Source organism: Myotis daubentonii, chromosome 3, assembly GCF_963259705.1.
Source record: "Myotis daubentonii chromosome 3, mMyoDau2.1, whole genome shotgun sequence".
NCBI classification, from domain to species: domain Eukaryota; kingdom Metazoa; phylum Chordata; class Mammalia; order Chiroptera; family Vespertilionidae; genus Myotis; species Myotis daubentonii.
Window position 1 is genome coordinate 213,803,912 of NC_081842.1, and position 23,351 is coordinate 213,827,262.

Sequence of the window (23,351 nt, forward strand, 5' to 3'; positions counted from 1 at the left end):
CTCACCTGTCCGTTGCTGTGCCTTTGCTCCCTCTACAGTTGCTGACTGCAATCCAGCTGTTTGGCGCCAACCTGGACGACTATCTTCACTTGTTGTTGCCTCCCATCGTGAAGCTGTTTGATGCCCCTGAAGTTCCACTGCCATCTCGGAAGTAAGCACCTGCTCTTGGGGACGAACAGTCAGCAGGCCTTTAGCATTTTGTTGAAAATGTCCTGTTTTAAAATTCCCAGGCCATCTTTTGTTGTTGTTATTGCAACTCCCATTATTTTAGTCCAGAAACGTTCCAGATTTATGGAAATCTTAACTGTCCCCATCCCACTGAAATATATGTTAGATCCATGTCACCCAAAATTCCTCAGAAGCCATCCCTCCCCATTCGGCACTGATTGCTAAGGTAGCCCTCGGCCACTTCTCTTCCTTTGGGGTTATATGTTAGCAGTTACTGTATGTCAGCGATTGTTATAGGGCAGCTCTGGAGACAGTGGACCGCCTGACGGAGTCCTTGGATTTCACCGACTATGCCTCCCGGATCATTCACCCGATTGTTCGAACCCTGGACCAGTGCCCAGAACTGCGTCCCACAGCCATGGACACGTTGTCTTCCCTCGTCTTCCAGCTGGGGAAGAAGGTGAGGCAGTCTCCGCAGACACAGTCTTCTGCCTGCCTTTGGAGGAAGACTGGACTTCTCCATCTGTCAGTCTGTAGGCCTCACACTCTGTCAGAAAACTAGGAATTATGGGCTTATTTACTCCCTTTATTCAGCAAATATTTATTGAGCCACCTATGTGGCGGGTGAAGTGCTGCTCTGGGGATAACCTAATAAACAGAATAACGTCCTTGTTTTCACAGAGCTTACATTCCAATGAAGCCAAAGTTAGTGCACGCAGTTTGTCTCAGAAGAATGGTGGAGGGAGTGGGAGAGATGCTGTTTATTCAGGGTAGACAGGGAGCATCTCTGATAAGTTGACATTTGAGCAGAGACCTAAATAAAGTAAAGGCCCAATCCCAGAGAGAGGGGTGCAGGCAGAAGGAATAGCAATGCAAGGGTGGGAGATGGCAGTGTGCCTGAAGAGTCAAGGAACATCAGGAGAGCAGTGAGACTTCAGAGGAGGAAACAGGGAAAGTGCTGAGAAAAGGTCCGAGATAAGGCAGGGCTGGGTTGGGGCATGGAAACTTGGTGTTGGCTCGCAATACTCAAAATGTAGTCCCAGATGAGCAGTGTCCTAATCTACATAGCTGGGAGCTGTTAGAAATGCAGATGCTCGGCCTCAGCCCAGACCCACTGAACCGGACACTCTGGCTATAGAGCCAACAATCTGGTTTCATAAGCCCCCCAACCCCCTGCGGTGATTCTGACGCCATTTGCACATGATTGTTGTAGCCATTGTACTTTGGCTTTTACTCCAAGAGCCAAGACTGGAAGTCTCTGGAGGATTTTGAGCACAGGAGGACTATGATCTGACCTAAGATGTTTAAATGATTACTCTCAATGCCGTGTGGAAGAATAGACTAGGCCACAAAGGAAGCAGAGAGGCTATTAAAAGGCTGTTGCAATAACCCAGATGAAGGTATCTGGACAGATTTATAGCAGGAGAGGGTGAAAAGATTCTTCTGAGTACCGTAGAGCTAGCCCCACACTCAGAAGAAATAGCTATAATGTAGTGGGGGTAATGTTCTTTTCTCAACTTTCCACTCTCCAAAGTAATGGTTTCTGATCTCCTTCCTACTGTTATAGTACCAAATTTTCATTCCAATGGTGAATAAAGTTCTGGTGCGACACCGAATCAATCATCAGCGCTATGATGTCCTCATCTGCAGAATTGTCAAGGTGAATTGCACTTCATTTTTGTTTCTAAATCCCTTGTTGTCTTTCCTATTGGTATTTTTTAATCTTACCTATGGGACTATATCTACTTTTTTAGTTCTCAACCAGGGATTGGCAAAAAAAAAAAAAAAAAAAAGTACATTTTTTTTCAGGTTTGCAGGCTACTGGTATGTGGTCTCTGTTGCAACCACTCAGCTCTGCCACTGCCTCCTAAAAGCAGCTATGTGCACACATACGAATGAGCCTGGTTGCATACCAGTAATATTTTACCTATGGACACCAAAATACAGTGTTCTGATAATTTAATATGTTACAAAATAGTCATCATCTTTTAATATTTTCAGCCATTTAAAAGTGTAAAAACCATTCTTGGCTCTTGGGTCACACAGGCACAGGCTGCGGACTCTTTACTGCCCCTGCTCCTCATCACTTCACCATTGCTCACAGTTGCTTCCTCTGTGCCAGTTGCATGCTCATACTCCTGTCAGTGCTTGTCAGTGACCTAGGGTGACCAACACAGACTGGTCTGCAGTGGGGAATACAGCCTCATTTTGTCCATACTTGGAGCCATGCCTACCTAAGTCCTGGCTCGTCCAGAAGATGTGACCCTCGCAGAACTTAAGAATGTTTTCCAAACTGGGAACATCTTGTGGAGTTGCAGGTCTTGTCTGTCAATCTCTGGTTGCAGGGCTACACCCTGGCCGATGAAGAGGAGGACCCTTTGATTTACCAGCATCGAATGTTGAGGAGTGGCCAAGGCGATGCATTGGCTAGCGGACCAGTAGAAACGGGACCCATGAAGAAACTGCACGTCAGCACCATCAACCTCCAAAAGGCAGGTCTATCGTTTTTTGGGAGACTTGGAAAGGAAAGCCCTGCTCTTCTGTCTTGCTCAAAACTTTCAGTGCTTGCTACCTTTTGTTAAAAACAACCAAAGACCAGCCCAGGAATTTTTCTGAAAATCTAGATACCATGAACTCAGGTCATTCTGTCTTTCTTGGGGTAGCTGAATTATAATTCTTTTTTATTTTTATTTATTTTTTTAATATATTTTTATTGATTTCAGAGAGGAAGGAAGAGGGAGAGAGAGATAGAAACATCCATGATGAGAGAGAATCATGGATCAGCTGCCTCCTGCAAGTCCCCCACTGGGGATCAAGCCCACAACCTGGGCATGTGCCCTTGACCAGAATCGAACCTGGGACCTTTCATTTCGCAGGCTGACGCTCTATATCCACTGAGCCAAACCGGCTAGGGCTATAATTCTTTTTTATTAGAGGGAAAATAAAGAACAAAGTGGCCTTTTGTGCTTTGATAATAAAACGTTCTGTTGCAAATAACGTTTGTTACATGAATGAAACACAACCAGTGAGCCCCCTAGTTAGCACTGAGACTGATGCAGGCTTTTTAAAGCAGGGCTTCTCAGACTTCTCGGGCACATGGGGTTTACCAACCGCTTTTTTTTAAAAAATATATTTTAATTGATTTTTTACAGAGAGGAAGGGAGAGAGATAGTTAGAAACATCGATGAGAGAGAAACATGGATCAGCTGCCTCCTGCACATCTCCTACTGGGGATATGCCCGCAACCCAGGTACATGCCCTTGACCGGAATCGAACCTGGGACCTTTCAGTCCGCAGGCCGACGCTCTATCCACTGAGCCAAACCGGTTTCGGCAACCGCTTTAACTGCTTGTTAAAATGCTTGTTCTGATTCAGGTGGGTTGAAGTCAGGCCTGATACTTTGCATTTCTAACAAATGCCTAAGCTACTGGTTCACAGAACACACTTAGAGTAGCTATACTGACCAACGCTTGGGACATAACCAGCTGATGTATGCCATCAGCCATACACTTCCAAACAGGCAGTTTCATAACCTCTGTAATGGATCTGAGCAGAATAATCATAGTTATATCACTGGCTTTTAAGTAAATACACCAGGTTGCTTATTTTTCCCACTTGGCATTAGTCTTTTTTTTTTTTTCTGAGTGAGAAAGTAGAATTTATTTTTTATTTTTTTTTAATGTTTTTTTTTATTGCTTAAAGTATTACAAAGGGTATTACATATGTATCCATTTTGGCATTAGTCTTTAGTGCTTCTGAGGAGTGTAAGTGGTTCGCAGTTCGGAGTTTAACATGGTATTCCTCACTGTCTGTTAGCAGCTGACCCAAGGCAGCTAGCTGCACTTAGAGTGTAGCGGCAGATCAAGGTGAGGAACTGGACAGGACTGAGTCCCAACTGACCCTTCTCTTCTTGGCCAACCCCATAAAGATGTGAGCACAGACCTATGGGCATGTGTTCACACACAGTTTATTACTGACTGTGATGTCAGTCTTTATCTGCCCAGACAGCTTAAAACGACCACTGCTGAGAGACATATGATAGTTTCAGATGGCCTGGTGAGCGATCCCTGGGTCAGGAGTGACAGTTTTCCCGCTGTGGGCTTTGGACTGCTGGCCCCAGACTCGAGGAGGAAGAGAAAGGTCATCAGTCACCTGGCATTCCCAGGCAGTTTTGAGGCCACCTTATTGACACCTCACAGTTGAGGGAAGGACTGAGCAAGAAGGCCATTTCCACCCTGATGTTTTCAGCTGCCTAGGTTCAAAATGTTCTTCCAACCAGGCAGCTGTCCACCCTGCTTTAGAGCTTTGGTCTCTATTTTAGGAAATTCCCCAATAGTCAAGCTTGTTTCCAGGAAGTTTTGCTTTCTACTCAGGACTTGGAAAAAAAACATAACCATTGCCAAATCAAAAAAAGAAAAATCTCTAGATTATGTACCCTGAGAGAAGAGATCAAGTTCAAAAGCCTTGAGCAAAATCCTCCAGAGCTACCGCTCAGCTCCATTTCATCAAAAAGTAAATTGTGCTTCTACATATGTACTAGTATGTGTTGACAATTAGGGATTGGAATAGTTGCCAGTTTTAATCAGCTTTCAAAATAACAGTTTGCCACCTCAGTCACCTTTCTATTGGCAGTGCTAATAGAGGATTTCCATGGTACAGAAAACCATTATGTATACATGTTGAATACCTTCCAGGATTTTCAGCAGTTTTTACTGTCTTACAATCATCTATTAGGCCTACCTTCTGAATGAGTAAGCTGACATCCCAGCAACCTGTACCAGCATTACCAGACAAAGCAGTCAGCAGGCGGTGGGCAGGTGGCAGAAGGAAACTGGTATCTAAACAGTTACTAGAGAATGCAGAGAATTGAGAGTTTAAATTAAAGAACACAGGGAAAGGCCCATGTGGAGGACTTGGCCGTTAAGCTAAGATGTTTTTAAGACCTATCTGCTGTCATTGATCAGGTGATAACAACAACAATGATATCAGTAACAGCTACCAACATTTGTTGAGTGCTTTCTGTGTGAGCCACATTACGTATATTGATTCATTTAATCTCCACAATAACCCTGTGAGTTAGGTGTTATTATTAATGTCCCCATTTTACAGCTGTGGGCATTAAGGCACTGAAAGGTTAAGTAATTTGCCCAATGTCAGCTAGAAAATGGTGGAGCCAGGATTTGACCTAAATAGTGTGACTCCAAAACCAGTCTCTTAACTGTGCTGAATTGCCTCTGCCTTAGCCAGGCTCAGCCTCATGTTAATAGAGGGCAAAGACATTAGTAATACTTTCTTGCATATGTCCAGCTTTTAAAATGCCTTGTACTACAGTGCAGCTATCCGGAGGCTCACTGTGTAGGAAGGAAGCTAGAAATCCATGGATAGAAAAGGACCGATGTTCCTATTTCATTCAGCAGAACAGGGTCTAAAAGGCAAGTCTTTAGTATCTAGTTGTACTCTTCCTTCTAATTCAGGGGTTTTCATTGTGTGCTCAGTGAGAATGCTTCACATAATTTTTTAGTTTGTCTCTTCTAGTATCTCTACTTCACTTTCTGATATAAAATAGTAATTTGTGTAATATCACTCATTGGTAACTCATCAAAAGCAGCGGCAAATTGTACAACTGAAACTTACATAATTTTATTAACCAGTGTCACCCCAATAAATTCAATAAAAAAGCAGCAGTGCCCAGCCAGTGTGGCTTAGTGGTTGAGCGTTGACCCATGAACCTGGAGGTCATGGTTCAATTCCCAGTCAAGGCAAATGCCTGGGATGCCAACTTGATCCCTGGTAGGGGGTGTGCAGGAGGCAGCTGATCAATGTTTCTCTTTCATTGATGTTTCTACCTCTCTATCCCTCTCTTTTCCTCTCTCTGAAATCAATTTTTAAAAAATAACTTTTTGTTTGTTTAAAGCAGCAGCAAATCTCCAGTTTATCTCAGGAAGGGGATGGACTGAGTTGGTGGTGGTTAGGTGCTGTAGCACCTAGGGGCCTCTTCACTCCCTGTTCCACTTCACTTGAGAACTTCTTCTGTAACTTCAGTGATTTCCTAGTTCAGGGAGGATTGACATGTCTATTCTGCTGAAGAAATCTTTTAAGAATATATTTATAAAGTTTGGGGTTTAGTAGTTAGGACCAGGCCAATACAAAAGAGATGTCATTTTTGTAATAATTGCAACCATTTTTTGCTCATTTTTTCCAGCTAGGCTCTCAGGTGAGGAAGACTGAGGCTCAAATGTAGCAAACAAGTAATTTGCCCAGAGTGCTATGACCGCTAAGTTGCAGAACTGGGATTCCAACCAGGTGTTTCTAACCAGAGTAACAGGCACCTACGTGCACAGCACCTACTGTGCCAACCACTGTTATAAACCTGTTACACATATAAACTTAGTTAATCCTTAAAACACCCTATGAGGTGGGAACTATTTTCCTTATTTTACAGAGGCAGAGACCAAAGCACAGAGGGGCTAAGGGGCTTTCCCCAGGGGAGGAAACTGAGGCACAGAGGAGTTAAGTAATTTGCCCAAGGTTAAACAGCCAGATTTACACTCAAGCCGCTGAGATCCAGGGTGTGGCTGTTGGTCACTGCACTGTACTGCCTGTATCCAGAGCCTGAGTCTTTCCATCCACCTCCCTACGCTGCCCCTGGAGTAACTCTCAGTGCCTGGAGGGCCCAGAGTCTTGAGGAAAATTGGAGGGCACGTACTAGAAAGTAAAAACAAAATCTGCTGTACACCTTTTGTCTCATTCCACTATGGTGCCATGTGCCTTGGGCTCACTGCTCATCTGATTGTAATATGACTCATGATGCTGAGAACCTGAGCGTTTCTCCTCTCCCTGTGTGACTCTACTGTCAGATGAGCCAGAGCCCTAATACAGAGTGCCCAGGGCCCTTCCCACACTGCACAGGCCATTCATTGAATGTACTCTGAATGTGACAGTCCCCATCCTCTCTGGGTCTGTAGAGCTCTCTGCTTTGCTGATAGAATCCAGCACAAATGAGTGGTAAAACAGGCTTTTTCTATACTGTGCTATATTCTAGAGGTTGCTATTTTTGTTCTGTGGCTTTTAATTAAATATTACTCTTTCATATTTGTGCTCTGGGGGAATTTTATAAATCAAAGAAGTAGGATAATAATTACATGGATGAGGGCTCTTTACATTTGGCCCTTGAAGCTGATGGTTTTCCATTGTCACCTGTGGAATTAGGCCTGGGGAGCTGCCAGAAGGGTCTCCAAAGATGACTGGCTAGAATGGCTGAGGCGGCTGAGCCTGGAGCTGCTGAAGGACTCCTCATCGCCCTCCCTGCGCTCATGCTGGGCCCTGGCTCAGGCCTACAACCCTATGGCCAGGTATGATGTGTGGGCTCCTTCTGCACAGCCTCAGATCGGTTCGAGAGGATTTACACATAGAAAATCACATACAAGAATTGGTAATAGTAATAGGCAACCGTAAAAGGGCTAGTAGTTTTTTTTGTTTGTTTGTTTTTGTTTTTTATATATTTTATTGATTTTTTACAGAGAGGTAGGGAGAGGGATAGAGAGTTAGAAACATCAATGAGAGAGAAACATTGACCAGCTGCCTCCTGCACACCTCCCACTGGGGATGTGCCCGCAACCAAGGTACATGCCCTTGACCGGAATTGAACCTGGGACCTTTCAGTCCGCAGACCAAGGCTCTATCCACTGAGCCAAACCAGTTTGGCAAGTAGTAGTTTTAATCTTGCTAACTTCTGGGGGGGGGGGGGGGAGTACACAAAAAGGCAACTGGAAAAGCTCATATTGCAGGAAAAGCATCCATTTTAACCTTGCTGGTAGGCTTTCCTTAGTAGATTTAGGTCCAAAATTTTAATTAAAAGTCATTTATAACTCTGAAAACAACTATATAATAGTTTAATATAGCCTGTTTCCAATAATAATATTTTCTAATTATTTATTGCTGCATTACAAATACCCCAGAACTTAGTGGTCTAAAATAACAACAGTCATTTTATTTGGCTCATGAATCTATAATTTAGGCAGGACTTGTGGAAACAGCTGACCTCTGCTCCACAAAGAGTCAGTGGGGGTGTTCATCTGGGGACTGGAAGGTTTACTTTCAAGATGGCTTATTCATATGTCTGGCAAGTTGGGGCTGAGTAGCAACTAGAAATTCATCCCTGGCTAGGGCCCTTGGTTCCTCTCCCCATGAATCGCTTGGTGGATTGCTTGGGCTTCCTAGGAGAATACTGGCTGGGTTCAAGAGTGAGTGTCCCCAAGGAAGTGCATGGACCAGTATTTGTATGACCTAGTCTTGGAAGTCCCATAGTGTCACTTCTGCCAGACTGTAGTCCAAGATAGTCAACAAAGACCCACTCATATTCAAGGGACAGTGTTTATTTTTTATTTTTTATTTTTTTAAAATATATTTTATTGATTTTTTTACAGAGAGGAAGGGAGAGAGATAGAGAGTTAGAAACATCGATGGGGGAGAAACATCGATCAGCTGCCTCCTGCACATCCCCCACCTGGGACGTGCCCGCAACCCAGATACATGCCCTTGACCGGAATCGAACCCGGGACCCTTCAGTCCGCAGGCCGACGCTCCATCCACTGAGCCAAACCGGCCTTGGCAAGGGACAGTGTTTAATTGACAGATAGGGACGTGGATGCCACATGATAGGGGAGTAGCACAATTCTAGAAGAGTATATGCAATAGGAGAGTGTTTCAGCCATCTTTGGGAAATAGAATTTGCCATGAAAAACACTTTTAACTAGTAAATCTTAAACAGTTATTAAAAATTAGGTTTATAAAAAGTTATAATGTATGCAAAAGATTTATAGTATAGTGTAAGTGAATAAAATGGAATACAAAATGGTATAAATGTGTGTTTAAAACTATTAAAAACATATGTACATAGGGAAAAGATTAGAAAGTAATACAACAATGATTATCTCTGAGTAGGAAGATTTAAGCAATAATTATTTTCTCATTTTTTTCCCCTATTTTCCAAAATTTTCTACAGTGGACCATTATTATTTACACTGAGGCATAAAATGGTGGTTTAATGGACAGATAGCTCTTCTCATTCACCAGAAGCGAAGAGCACGGCATTTCATTTCATTTCATTTTTGGCAGCACAGCTAGTGGGCTGTTGGAGTGTATTTAGCAGGTGGTGGTGATTTAGCAGTGTATTTAGTGATGGTCCCTGAGACTGTTGCTTTGATGCCATGATTTGGTTCATCTCATTTCTTTCCAGTATTTTTCTCATGCTTTAAAAATAGTTCCTAGGACTTCTCTGTTTCCATAGTGTGCAGATTTCGTATGTTTAGCTGGCGTGGCGTACCTCTCTTCTCCTCCAAGTCACTTTTGAGCATAATGCCATCCAAAAGAGACTTGTGATAAATACACACATATGTGTTTATCTTCTTAGTGCCACATATTTTCATTTGGGATCCAATGTGGCCTCGGACCTAAATCAGAAAGCTTTATTTCTTAATTTGCATGGGACTTCTTCCCATCTTTGTGTTATCCTTTGAATTTCAGATATTGTTCTTTCCATCACATTCCAAAATTACATACATTGGTCTGATTTAATCTTTTAATGTAACAAAAAGTGAATGCAGAGCCATCAAATGCTAAACCTACACATTATAAGCATATTCTGTAGTTTCCAAGTCCCCTCCCCACAACATTCACCTAAAAAGAGGGGTAGGATTAAAGGCCAGATGTCAGGGGTAGTATATATGGCCACCCATATGATGCTGTAGTGATTTTTAAAAATAGTTTTAGTAACCTTAGAAATGGCACCTCTGGTTCCAGGTCTTCCTAAGGTCCCAGCTGTAAGAGACTGGCTCAGACAATCCTTCCAGACTTACAGACTTGGATTCTATCCTCTAATGCTTCCAGTTTCTTAAGTTCTGTTGTCATTTTGTTTATGATTATCCAAAAAAAGGATTCTGGTTTTATTTTGAAAAGAAGTAGCAGATGCTGCCTTTGCCATTTCCAATTTTAGGAATTTGGACATTGTCTGAGAAACATCCCAAGAACCATTGGAGGATTATTTTCAGCATCTGTGACTGCCAACTTCTGTGATAGAAGTCCCCTTTCTGATCGTTTTTTCCAGTGAGGAGAAGTGATGCAAAAGCTGCCAAGAAATGTGCCTTTTACTTTTCTATCTCCTCCTGCCCCCACACAGTCCCTGTATATCACGGTGTCTACCTGCACTATAAAATAAGTCATCAGTAGCCACAAAGGGGTTATTTTAAGTTAGTTGAAATGAAATAAAGTTTAGCATTCAGTTCCTCAGTCGCACTTAATATAGTTCATGTGCCAGTGGCTACTATGTTGGACAGGGAAGATAGGACCGTTCTCAGCAAGTTCTGTTGGACAGCACTGGTCTGTATAACCAGTATCAGCGATGCCAGGAGTAGACTGGTGGGTATGACTGTGCCAGGCAGAGGCAGGAGAGGTGTTCCAACCTCCTTCTCCACTCCTCTCTGCCTTCAGGGATCTCTTCAACGCTGCCTTTGTGTCCTGCTGGTCTGAGCTGAATGAAGACCAGCAGGACGAACTCATCAGAAGCATCGAGTTGGCACTCACCTCACAGGACATTGCCGAAGTCACACAAACCCTCTTAAACTTGGCTGAATTCATGGAACACAGTGACAAGGTGAGACTTTTCCCCATTGTTCAAATGGAGCCCGACAGGGCACCAGCTGGTGGGAGGGGAGAAGCCCCCACGCAGCCCACTCTTATTTGTGCCCCGCCTGCCATTTTCCTATGCTGGGGCTCTGCTCTCCTCCAGGGCCCCCTGCCATTGAGAGACGACAATGGCATTGTTTTGCTGGGTGAGAGGGCTGCCAAGTGCCGAGCATATGCCAAAGCGCTACACTACAAAGAACTGGAGTTCCAGAAAGGTCCCACCCCCGCCATCCTAGAGTCTCTCATCAGGTAACCCTTTCAAATTGCTGCCTTTATCTCAAATGACCTCTCTTCTCCCGCCAGTTCACTGGAGTCACTTGGAGACTTCTGCTCTGTGAAATCTGCCTCTCGGGTCTGGTCGATACATTTAAATAAGATGTTGTGATGCAGATGGCTCGCCCCAGTATTCCAGCCCTAATTGTCATTTCTCTTGATCCTTAGCACTGGGGCTCCTCTTGTTTTCCAACCTGTGCTTACTTGTCCCAATGAAGTCAGTCTAGAAGCAACTCTGTTTCCATAGCAGCCTAGAAAAATAGCTTTTCAGTGTGGTTTAGGTAGTGCTCTCTGGGGCAGGAGGGGGAAGTGCTGGTTCCTGTGCCTCAGGGGCCACCCAAAGGCAGGGCGGGCTTTATCGATACATATGTTGGTGCCTGTGTTGTGCTCCTCTGGAGTCTGTGATTATAGAAGGCAGAGCGATGTCTGAGATTCACTGGTCCTTTCCCCTGATTTAGTTATGTTCTGTCCTCTCATAAGCTGGTATTGAGTCTTCTGGATACGGAAAAAATAGGTTGTTTAATAAATTTTCTGCTGTTATGAAATTACAAGCAGCCTGAAATGTTAGTTCCTGCTCTTGGAGAACTGCTCACTTCCCCTAATGATGACCAGAGAATATTAACCCTGGGATCTAATTCTCTTCTTGTAAATGCCAGCATGATAGTGTAGGAAAGATCACCTGGCTGGTAAGTGCCTCCAGAGCGGCTGGAACAGGCTGCTGTGTGTGCTGCTTCCTTCGCTTACTTGAGAGCGTAACCAGATAGCAAGTTCTCTGCCAGCTCTGCTTTTGAGTAGACACTGAAAGTGTTCCTGTACACACTAAAATGTGATAAAACAAAAACAGTACAAGCATGTTTTTGCCCAACAGAATTGGACTTGGAGAGAATGTTGATTTCTAAAATACCACATGTTATTTTAGAAGCCTGCCATGCTAGGAGTAGGCGTCAGTTTTCAATTAGGTACAGCACATGTGAAAACCTGTGTTTTTTCCTCCCGTCTCTGTCGTAGGTAATGCAATCTTGTTTGGTAACTAATAGAAAACCCGGTAACTGAATATAATAACTTGAACATCAAATAACTAGTTTTGCACCTTAACTTCCCTGCTAACCTTTTCTGTTTGAGACCTCTCCAAAGCCTTCCACATCCTACCCCAGATTTCCTCCCACATTTGAGAAGTCATAGAAGCATTAATGTTTATGCAGATTTGTAGTAGGAAGATATAGTCAGGGGCCTGGAAATGTGTTAAAGAAGGTCATTTAACTTATTAAGGCAATATACTTGAAAATAAGTCCTCAGAATTCCCTACAGATTAATGTTGGCTTTGAGAAAACAAACACCTCTGTTCCCAGGTAAAGCCAAGACTGGAAGTTCTGTGGCATGTTCCTAGTCTGATTTAGCTCAGCTGCCTCCCTTCAGTTGGTCTCCAGACCAGAAGGTCCACCTGTTTTTGTTTCCATTTATAGATTTTTCTACTGATTTTCTAAACTGCTTTTCCTAAGCACCATTGCAATGTTCTGGTGCCATTTCCATTGAAGAAAGTTTGAAGAAACAAACTACTGTTAAGGAAGTCTCTCTCAGCCTCCCCAGTCCTCTAGTGGGTCTCTTGGAAACCCCTTCCAGTGGTCAGACCAGTGGTGGTTGTACATCCCTGAGCCACTACGTTGGTCTGGTCTTGGGGACCTTGCTCTGCAGTAATAAATGGAATTCCCTGCCTCACAGTAGCTACTGGAGAGCTTGCAGCTCGGTTACTGGCCTGCCTCTGACAAATTACAGATGTCTTACCTGTTTTGTCTACTAGTATTACCTTCCTCGCCTCCAGCTTTATTTTTCCTACTCATTTTCTCTTCACTATTTGTGCACCTTTTAAAAGCTCATCAAGTATATACACTGAGTGAACTGCTGTATTCTTTTTTTTTCTTTAAATTCTTTATTGTTTAAAGTATTACATAAGTATTCTTCCTCCCGCCCCCCCCCCCCCCCATTGACTTCTCCCTGGTTGCCCCTGCCCTAGCACATGCCTTCACATCCTCCCTCCCCCTCCCCTCGCCCCGCCTAATTCTTTTTGAAAGAATCAGGTTTGCTGTACACAAGAACATCTTTGCATAGCTGATTCTTCATGTTTATTTTAAAAAGCTATGCTGAGGTGACAGCATTTTTCTCTCTTGCTGCTGGATTGATCTATCGGTCTTCCTACCTATTGACCTTCTCCCCGTATCTGCTCCAAGACAAATTAAATCCATGTGCAATCCCCAAATCAGAGCTATCATTAGACAGTATAAATTATACTCATCTCCTCAAAATGCATATACATCAGTAAGTGTAATAGGGAAACAGAGGATTAAATGGATATTCAATTATTTGGAAACAAATACATACACACACAGATACATGGCTTTACTTGGTTAGCCCATAGCATTAGGGTAAGGTCTGGTGGCCTGTTCAAGCTGCTGTAAGTATTGTAGATTGGGTGGCTTAAGCAACAAACATTTCTTTCTCACAGTTCCGGAAACTGGGAAGTCCAAGATCAGGGATGGATTGGTTGGATTCTGGTATTGTTCACATGGTGGAAAGTTCTGTGGGGTCTCTTTTATAAGGGCGCTAATCCCATTCATGAGGGCTCCACCCTCATGGCCTAAAGATCTCCCAAAGACCTCACCTCCAGCTACCATCACATTGGGGATTAGGCTTCAACATAGATTTGGGGAGACACACAGTCAGTTCATAGCACCTGTTTTTCTTTCTCTACAGTAAGTAGAAGAGAGGGTCTGATCAGAACTGGATGTTTTCATTGCCTAGCCCCTGACATATCTCATTTTAAGAAAATGTTCTAATTGACACATCTGTAGAATTAAAAATAGAAACAGGAGCCAGTGCTTACTAAGTGGACATGTAACTCTAACAACTGCCCCTCAGGCCTGTTCTTTTTCATACCATTCGTACCTTCTTGTCTCACATCTTAGAGGATGTACTCAGAACAACATTGCTCTCTCCTTTGGCTGCTGGGGGTTTTGTCCTCTCTAAGGTCAGAGACCATGATGTGCTCATCTCTGAGTCTTGGTGTCCATCAGCCTGCACAGAGAGGTTTAAAAGTGTTTATGGGGGGGGGAAAGGAGACATATGTAATACCCTTTGTAATACTTTAAGCAATAAAACAAAAATAAAAATAAAAGTGTTTATGATCAGATCCTGTACCTGTAGGTGAGTGGCTGGGTTTTCTGTGCGTTCTTTAACAGCCACTCTCCCTTTTCCCTCTGTCCACTCTCAGAAATCTTCCTAGAACATGAATAAACTATAGGCCCTGGCTTAGAGCCTCCATCTTATGGTGGTGGTGTTTTTTTAAGTAACTTTTTAAAAAATTAAATGTTAATCTTGTTGCAAAAAGTTTATAATTCAGTTACTCAACTGTGTCTAACCTATATGGTATATATATAAAAGCCTAAGCAACCATTCGACTTTGATGTGCACTGACCACTAGGGGGTAGACTCTCCGACCAGTAGGTTAGCTTGCTGCTGGGGTCCGGCCGATCAAGACTGGGCCAGAAGGACTGGACATGCCCTGGAGCCCTCCTTTGGTCCCTCCCTGGCCCTGATCATGCACTGGTGGGGTCCCTCAGCCTGGCCTGCATCCTCTCGCAATCCGGGACCCCTCGGGGGATGTCAGAGAGCCGCAGGCCAGGCCGAGGGACCCCACTGGTGCATGAATCCGTGCACTGGGCCTCTAGTATAACAATGGGAGTAAATTTCAGCAACTGTAGGTTTTGATTAGCACAATATAGATACTTTCCTCCCCCAAATGTATTGAGGAATAATTGACAAATGTAATTATATATATTTAAAATACACAGTATAAGGATGTGATATACATTATGGAATGATTACCAAGATCAAGATAATACCTTCATCGCCTCACATACCTAAATTTGTGTATTGTGTTGGTGGTGAGAATGCTTAAAATATACTCTCAGCAAATTTCAAATATACAATATACAGTACTGTAGTCACCATCCTCTACATCAGATCCTCAGAACTTAATTTATCTCGTAATTGAAAGTTTGTACCCTTTGACCTATACCTCCCTGTTTCCCTATCCCCATTCTGTTCCTGGCAACCATTCTATTCTCTGTTTCTGTGAAATCAACTTTTTTTTTTAGATTTCACATAAGTGATGCCATATAATATTTGTCTGTCTTTGTCTTATTTTACTTAGCATATTGCCCTCCAGATTCATCCATGTTGTCGCAAATGACAGAACTTCCTTCTTTCATACACTCTGTGTGTATGTAGGTTGTCTGTCACATTTTCTTTACCCATTCATCTGTTGAAGGACATTTAGGTTGTTTCCATATCTTGGCTATTGTAAGTAATACTGCAGTGAACATGGGTGCAGGTACACCTTCACGATAGTGATTTCGTGTCCTCAGGTATATATCCAGAGTGGTATTTCTGAATCATACAGTAGTTCTATTTCTAATTTTTTGAGGAACCTCAATACTATTTTCCATAGTGGCTGTATCAAATTACATTCCCACCAACAGTGCACAAGGTTTCCCTTTCTTCACATCCTCATCAGTACTTGCTATCCCTTGTCTTTTTTATAATAGCCATCCTGCCAGATGTGAGGTGTGAGGTGATGCTGTGTTTTTGATGATCAGTGGTGAGCTTATTGGCCATTTGGATGTCTACTTTGGAAAAATGTCTATTCAGTCCTTTGCCCGGTTTTTAATTGGATCCTTTGGTTTTTGGCTGTTGAGTTGTATGAGTTCTTTATATTTTAGTTATTAACCTCTTATTAGGGATTAAGGTTGCAAATAATTTCTCCCATTCTGTAGGTTGCCTATTCAGTTTATTAACTGTTTTCTTTGCTATGCAGAAGCTTTTTAGTTTGAGGAGTCACACGTGTTCATTTTAGATTTTGTTGCAAAGAACCTCAGTTTTGTTTTAGTTGTGGGATATTGGGAAGTGAGAGAAACTCATGTACTTCTGCCATAGGCATCTTAGGCTCTTCCTTCTTTCATCTCCTTCTAACCCCCTGATCTTTTTATCCTGTCTTTTCTAGAAGTATTATGCTGGCTGCAAAGCATCTCAGATTCCACTGCCTGCCTTAGGAAGTTTCTGTTTGAATACCTGTCTCATAGGAAGCCCTACTCCAGTGTACTTTTATATTCGGTTTATTTCTTTGAAAATTACCAAGGTTCTTGTTTTTGAGGTTAAGTAGGTTCTCAACAATCAAGGACCATTGATAATATTTAAAAATACTGAGTAGGAATCATGGCTTCCCATAAATGGTTCTTTTCGGCAAGAAAAAATGACTTCCTAAAGGTCAAGACTGTCATCTCTTGTGGCTAAAGATATTTTCCCTCTCTCAATGTGTTAGTTTCTTCAAGTAGAAAGTAGTTTGCAAAATGTTTTGAAGCCAGGTGATGACATTGGCCTCCATGGGAGTTAGGTAGGTGGGTAGGCCAGATCTAACCTCTTCTAGTGACTGTTGCCTTTTTAAAAGTCTCTCGTCTTTTCTTTTAATATGTTTTTATTGATTTTAGAGAGAGAGGATGGGAGAGGGATAGAAAGATAGAAATATCGATGAGAGAGAAACATCATCTATTGGCTGCCTCCTGCATGCCCCCTACTGGGGATCGAGACCAAAACCCCAGGCATGTGCCCCCAACTGGGAATCGAACCAGCAACCTCTTGGTTCATGAATCAATGCTCAACCACTGAGCCACACTGGCCAGCCTCGCCTTTTGATTTTTGGCCTCCTGCTGCTCCCATGGTTTCCTGAAGTCTGTAACGAACTCGGAGTCTCTTTCTCATTGTTTTCTGAGTTTTCACTTAAACTTTTTATCATGCTCTGAGTGGTAATGGTGATCATTTAAAAATGAACAAATGTTAAAAGTTTATTGTAGAAGAAAAAAGAAACTTTGAACATTTAAAACAATCTATATTATATTTTTACAAAGCAAAATACTTATAAACAGCATGAGTTATTAACTATAGTGCCATCTACTTTCATTTTTCAGCCAATTTTATAGACAAGATAAAAAAGGAAGCTCTTCAAGCTCTTTTCTTAAAGAGTAAATGAAAACAGATATATCTGTAGACTGAATCATTTCAGGCAGTGTCTAGACTGAATCATTTCAGGCAGTGTCGTGCAAGCATCCGTGAGGGAACTTATCACCACCGCCCGCTGAGCTCCCCGGCCACCACCAGACCCACTTCCTGCCTTCACTGCTGTGCCTTGATGGAGGCCGAGCAGAGGAGGCTCTCAGAGGCCAGCTGCAAGGCCCATTGCCTGGAGTTTCCTCCAATCAAGTCCATCCTGGGTCAGCTCACCTCCAGCAGGACAATTACTGTCTTTTTTTTTTTTTTTTAAGTGTAGACTGAAGGTAATTTCTTGGATTTAAAAATAGAAACTCCTCTCCTATTACCCCTTTTCATTCCTTTCTTTAACACCCAGGTCTTCTCCTTGGTGAACCCATATATATGATTCTCTTTAGCAAAGGGACTTGTTTTCTGCCCTCACTTCACCTTAGAAATGGATAAAGTCATCTGACAACTTTTTTTTTCATAGCAAAATCATGTGGAAAAAAGAAGCTGCTGCTGTGTCAGGGATCACGGCCACAAGAGCCCATTCAGGCAAGCCCACCGAGAAGTCCGTGTCAGGACCCCTTCATTGTGTCCCAGTGCTTCCTCCCGTTACTGTAACATCCTGGGTCATATCATTGTATTGTGTTCCTCAAAGACTTACTCTCTCATTGGAGACTTTTCTCATAAGCCATTTGCCATTCACACCCTGTCTGTCCTCTCTTCCGGTCCTCCTCCGCCCTGCCCAGCCTCCATTGGTCTCCCATTTCTCCAGCCCTGCTCCGCAGCAGGCCTCCTTTAGGGCTGGAAGTCTTCTGGGCGGATCTTCATCTCCACCCGTTTGAGGGAGTAGGTAGAGCCGTGCCAGCCGTACCAGGTGATGCCGTCCAGGTGCTTGTTGTGCTCCCCGAGGCGGTAGAAGACTCCGTTGAGGTTAGAATCTGTGCAGCAGTTGTACCAGTATCCACCTGGCACAAGAGACAGATCAGCGCTAGTGGGCTGGGTGTATCCTCCTTCCCTTGGAAATGGCTGATAGATTAGGCTGCAGGGTTTGTTTAGTTGTTTTTTGACTAGTAGTTAAGCAATTGGGGCCAATATAAAAAGGAAATACCGAAGCCAGGATATCAGCCATGCAGTTATAGTTCACACTTTCTCTTTAAGTGGGACTCTGGGCTGATACCCGAACTCCCCCCACCACCCCCAAATCTCACCTTTGCGGAGCTGTGCGCACTTGTCTAAGCAGTTGTCATTGTCCTTGTCCTTGGTGCTGAAGGCTGTATTGTTATGATAGATGAGGGCGTCATTCCCCACGTTACCACTGTAGTTCCCCAGAAAGAGGCGGTAACTGTTCAGTTCATTGCCCAAAACAAAGTGGCTGTACTCGGCGTAGCGCACGTTGCCTTCCCAATCCTGTCAGAGGAGGCAGAGCCTGAGAAAAACTGCGGCAGGTAACATTTCATCCCACCCTGCACTCCTCTCTCCAGCCGCAGCCACACATCTCTACTGCTAGGAATCAGAAAACAAGGGTCCCATACCAAACTGCTCTCCTGAGTCACCATACGCCTTGGTTAGTCTCTCTTCCTGTATCCCCTCACTTCCTTGTTTGTAAGGGGTAGGTGTGTGTTTTTACAGCCTCCCCACTTAAAGATGTCATAAGAGTAATTTGAGAATATAGTGAGGCTATATTCTGGGTCAGTAAGGTTTGCACACAGAGGACCTTGTGTCCAGGTCACTGACTGTTGGATGACTCTGCTCTGGCCTGAGCCTGGCTTCTTCCTGTTGTACCTGCAGCCTCACTTTTCTGAAAAATAGGAATGAACCTATTCTTTCTCAACTGTACTGCAACCTGAAGGAAAACCGTCAGAATAAACATACAGGCCTAAAGTGAGTAAGAATAGGAATGTCCTCCCCAGAATTGTACAGTCATTGCTCACCTCCATCTCCACACGTAGCCGGGTTGGCCGTCTGGAGAGCCGGTGGATGTGTTCATTCCCCAGCCAGAAGTCCCCACGGATGCTGCCAAAGCCCTGCTTGTACTGCTTCCAGTCGCGGTAGAAGGAGACGAGGCCACTCTTTCGTCTCTGAATGATGGTCCAGCCACCACCTGCCATCTCCATGTCACAGAACACCTGGAGCAGAGAGAATGCTCTGGTCAGGGACCCGCGGAGGCAGGAGCAGGAGCGTGGGGTGGACTTCACCTCCCTTTTCCCATCCCTGCAGAGCCAAGGGATGTGTGCATTTCCATGGTCCCCAGGTGCACTAGAACACAACTCTGCCCAGTGTGGCGAGCTGGGGCAGTGGTTTGCTGAGGAAGACTTATGGAAATTTAGGATGGGGGCAGGTCAGTGCACATGGAGTTCGAAGGGAAAACTCCAGGTACTTCTGATAGGCTCCCTCCATGGTCTCTCTTTTCTCTTCCCCCAAAGAGTAGCTGCTCTAGGACATGGCAAGAGATTTTAACTAGTTAGGTGGTGGTTCTAGAATTATTTAACCTGGTGTTTGGTCGATAACGGTTTGAAAGAGCAAAACAGATGGCTGGATTCCCCCTCCCCCATAATTTGAGTGTTTGGATGGTTCCCTGGGGTGTTTGTTCTGTTTTGAGTTTCCCTTTGGCTAGACTCTGTCTAGCCCTGCTGTCCCTTTGAGGGCAAGGAGAACAGGGGTAGAGCATGGGTGGTGATGGCCTCACCTCCAACTCAGGGCTGCCCAGGAAGTCATTGGGAGGAAGCTTATACACTCCAGAGATACGGTAGTTCTTCTGGTAGAGGGACGAACAGTCATAGATGGCATCTGCAAAAGGGACAGACCACAGCAGTGAGCGTGCACACCCCGGCTCCCTGGCAGCCAGGCCTTCCTGCTGCTTGGCCATCGGAAGTTTAAGCACAGACTTAATTTCTGCCACAAAATTTGCATAAGTGTTCTGAACTAGGTAGTAGCTGCATGGGAGAGACCAAGACAGGTGTGTTTTGGCTTCTCTGGTGCTGGGACTGGGGGCTGGGGAAGCGCATCCCCTGGAGGGCATCAGTGTGATGATCAAACAGGTGGTTTAAGGTTTACTGTGAAATAAACGATCCTGTGGTAGGTCTAGACCAGTGGTCAGCAAACTGCGGCTCGCGAGCCACATGTGGCTCTTTGGCCCCTTGAGTGTGGCCACGAAGTTTCAATCGCACTGTACGTGCGCGCCCGCACGTGGTATTTTGTGGAAGAGCCACACTCAAGGGGCTGCAGTTTGTAGTTCTGGGATTACTACAGTGTGTGAGGGCCACATAACATGCTCTCATAGATCCAACTTCTGGCACAGCCAGCCTCTGTTTCCAGGTCATCACGAGTATCGTGGGGTTTTGTTGTTTCTTGGTTTGTTTGGTTGATTGGTCGGTTTCGTTGTTTTTCAGAGGTAATGGCTACTAGGGCCCTGATTAAGGGAGACAGATTTATAATCTTACCTTTCCCCTGCCTTACTCTCACACTGCTAGACAATGGAAGTGCACTCTGAGGCACCCTTAGAGGCCACCCCTGAACAGTTATTAGAACAAGGAAGTGAGAGCATTGGACAGGCCAGCTTTCATGCTGGGCTGATTTAAATGTGTCCAGGCTGCCCTGGGGCTCCTGCTTTATACCAGATTTGTCTCCTTGTTCTAAATGTTGAAGACATTGTGGAAGGTTCAGCTTCCCTGAGAGGAGGCAGAGAGTGGGAACTCACTGACCAGAGAGCTTCTGCCCTCTGTGTCCTGGAGCTTCTCTTGGGCCTTCGAGAAGAGCACACAGATGGCAGAGCACGTCGGGGAGGGGAGCCTTGAGGATCCTGTCCTTTCCTGAACTTGAGGAGCTGCATTTGACTCCATGAAACTCCCTGCTGGGAGGTGAGGAAACCCCATTTGGAGGAGCAGGGAGTGGCAGGCAGATTCATCTGTCCGCCCTGGTCTTCTTCATGTCCGATTTCATCTCACGGACCAAATCAGGACTCACTTGTCTGGAAAATGGCCTCAGAACAGCTTTTTAGTCCCAAACTGAGGGTCAGGACGTACATGCTTAGAAAGTGATTTACACTCATGGGTTTCAATAACAGAATTGTTAACCTTAATTTCATTTGAACTGAGACTAACCAGTGACTTACTCTATTCTTAGTTCTTGACCTAGTTTGTAGTGTGACCAAAAAGTTTTTATATCAGCAAGAAGTGACTTATCTATAGGATATGCTCCTAATAACTAATAATTTTGGAAAACCAAATTTCTCTCTAATAAATTCACCTTGACCGGTCTGAGCCAAGCTAATCAGAAGCTGAAACTTATTTTGCAGGAGAAAATATTAAGTGTGTCTTATTTTTGGCTTCCCAAAAATCCAAATTTCAACATCACCTTTTTTTATTTTCTATATTATTGGGCAGAATTTTATTTTAGATCATGGGGAAAAAATAGAAATATCAGAATTGAGGAACCTTGAGGACCCTGCCCTTTCCTGAAGACAGGAAATTTTCAAATGGCTTCGGGTCATGTCCATACACTTCATTCTGAGCCAGTGAGAAGACAGTTGGCAGAGAGATGATTCCAGATCCCATTTACGCCCATTCCGTAATGTTAGGGACACGAGAGAACTTCTAGAGTAACAGATGCTGTGGTTTTGGTGTCGCTCCTGCTTCCTTGGAACCGAGGGTACAGCCTGTCGGCTCTGGGTTACGAAGGGGACCAATGAGGAAACATGAGCCCTCTTTCTAAGACTTGCTGTGTGACTTTGGGCAAACCACGTAATCTCTGTGCTCCAAGATGGTAATTCATACCTTCAGTGTGCTGGGACATTGTGTTAATAAAAGAGACCTGTGAAGGTACTGGGTAAATTTACAGAACTCTAGAAATCAAAATAAACACTTCCTAAGCCTTTAATAAAGAGAAAATAGAGCTGGTAGCACGTACCCGAGAAAGTGTATCTCCAAAGAACCCCCCACAATTGTTCTGACCAGGTTATCTAGAAGCAATGTACAGACAGGAGACACTGGGCTATTTGAGGGCAAGGTGGTGAGAAACGTGAGGACACATGCTCCTTACCTGCTGAGGTCTGCGTGACCGTCTGCGCTGCCTGCAGCTGCATGATGTCAATCTGGTTGTTCATTTCAGAGTACTTGCTCTCGGCCTCCGTGAGCCGCGACTCCATACGCTTGGTGTTGCTCTCCAGTTCCATCACCTGCATGACCACGCTGACCCAGTCCTTCTCCTGCTTCTTGCTCAGTTCACTCAGCAGGCTGCTTAGGTTGGCAATTTGGGCCTTGAGCTCCTTCACCTCCTCACAGCAGGCGGCCACTTTGAGCTGCCCAGGTGTCTTGCGCTTAGCGGGCTTCTGCGGCCACACTGGGTGGCTGACAGAGACCAAGATGAAAATGCAGAGCCAGGTCACAGCTGAGAGAGGTTTCTTCAGCATCTTTCGTGGGTCTGGGTGAGGAAGGCTCTTCCTGTGGGGAAACCTGGATCTGCCCGGCCAAGGCTTGCAAAGCTGCAGCAATTAAAACCTCACCCTTGCACTCTTGATGAGCTCACCACTGTTTTCTCTTTCCTGGCTCTTTCTTAGCCTTTGTCAAAGCTTGAGCTTCTGAAAGTGCAGCTTAATGGGGTATCCTATAGCTTTCCTCCCCAAGCCTAATGCTCCACAAACTCAGCATCTTAAATATCATTTGCTGCCTGCACCTCCACCCCGTGTGCATGGCGCTTTAGCCCCTCCCAGCTCATCTGGGAGGGTCAGGTGCCTGTTGGGTGAAGTCAGCGTAAACTTAGGCCAGAGAAGGGGAGGAGGGAGACAGGGCAAGTCTTTCTTTCCTTGCCGGCACAGTCTCTGGACCCAGACAAGAGGACTGTGAATTTGTGTGTTTCTAGTTTTGCCTATTAGATTATGCCCTTGCCAGCCACTGGCTCAGCTCTAGCAGCAAGCAGAGCAGGGACAGGGAATTTCCAAATTCCATTCTAAAGGTTATATAACCATGGGGTGAGCGCAAGGTGGGCAAAGAGAATTGGGAATAAGATTCCACTCAGCCGGGGAGGCCTGTTAATGTAATCCATGCTGTTTATAGGAGGATCTGGCCTACTGCATGTGCTTTTAACAGGGCTGCTTCTTCCTTCCTCTGGTGTCATTCAGTGTTTCACAAAACCCCCATCCGACCTGG

At 44.5% G+C, this 23,351-nt stretch overlaps 2 protein-coding genes across 5 annotated transcripts in view; one reads left to right on the forward strand and one right to left on the reverse strand.

Moving 5' to 3' along the window:
* The window catches only part of MTOR (mechanistic target of rapamycin kinase), a 115,944-nt gene that overhangs the window by 30,440 nt on the left and 62,153 nt on the right, over positions 1-23,351 (forward strand). For all 4 annotated transcript variants that reach the window (XR_009452110.1, XM_059691265.1, XM_059691264.1 and 1 more), the window contains 7 exons: positions 39-151; positions 466-628; positions 1,736-1,828; positions 2,514-2,660; positions 7,378-7,520; positions 10,657-10,819; positions 10,955-11,100. Coding sequence is in view for 3 of the 4 variants with exons in the window: in XM_059691265.1 (XP_059547248.1) it covers positions 39-151; positions 466-628; positions 1,736-1,828; positions 2,514-2,660; positions 7,378-7,520; positions 10,657-10,819; positions 10,955-11,100 (968 nt within the window). In the remaining variant the exon portion in view is untranslated. The remainder of the gene's footprint in view (positions 1-38; positions 152-465; positions 629-1,735; positions 1,829-2,513; positions 2,661-7,377; positions 7,521-10,656; positions 10,820-10,954; positions 11,101-23,351) is intronic.
* Positions 17,095-22,836, reverse strand: ANGPTL7 (angiopoietin like 7). The gene is made up of 5 exons (XM_059691263.1): positions 22,246-22,836; positions 19,895-19,995; positions 19,140-19,334; positions 18,417-18,615; positions 17,095-18,173 (listed from the first exon to the last, which is right to left on the reverse strand). The coding sequence occupies exons 1-5, from the start codon at positions 22,613-22,615 to the stop codon at positions 18,004-18,006; spliced, it is 1,035 nt and encodes a 344-aa protein (XP_059547246.1). The 5' UTR covers positions 22,616-22,836; the 3' UTR covers positions 17,095-18,003.

Bases quoted from the DNA above. Each gene is read 5' to 3' on its own strand.
- ANGPTL7 (XM_059691263.1), bottom strand. From the start codon at position 22,615: ATGCTGAAGAAACCTCTCTCAGCTGTGACCTGGCTCTGCATTTTCATC. The intron at 19,996-22,245 runs GTAAGGAGCATG...TCCCTTTTGCAG, and splicing joins GGTCACGCAGACCTCAGCAG to ATGCCATCTATGACTGTTCG. The intron at 18,174-18,416 runs GTGAGATTTGGG...CTCTTGTGCCAG, and splicing joins GTGCGCACAGCTCCGCAAAG to GTGGATACTGGTACAACTGC.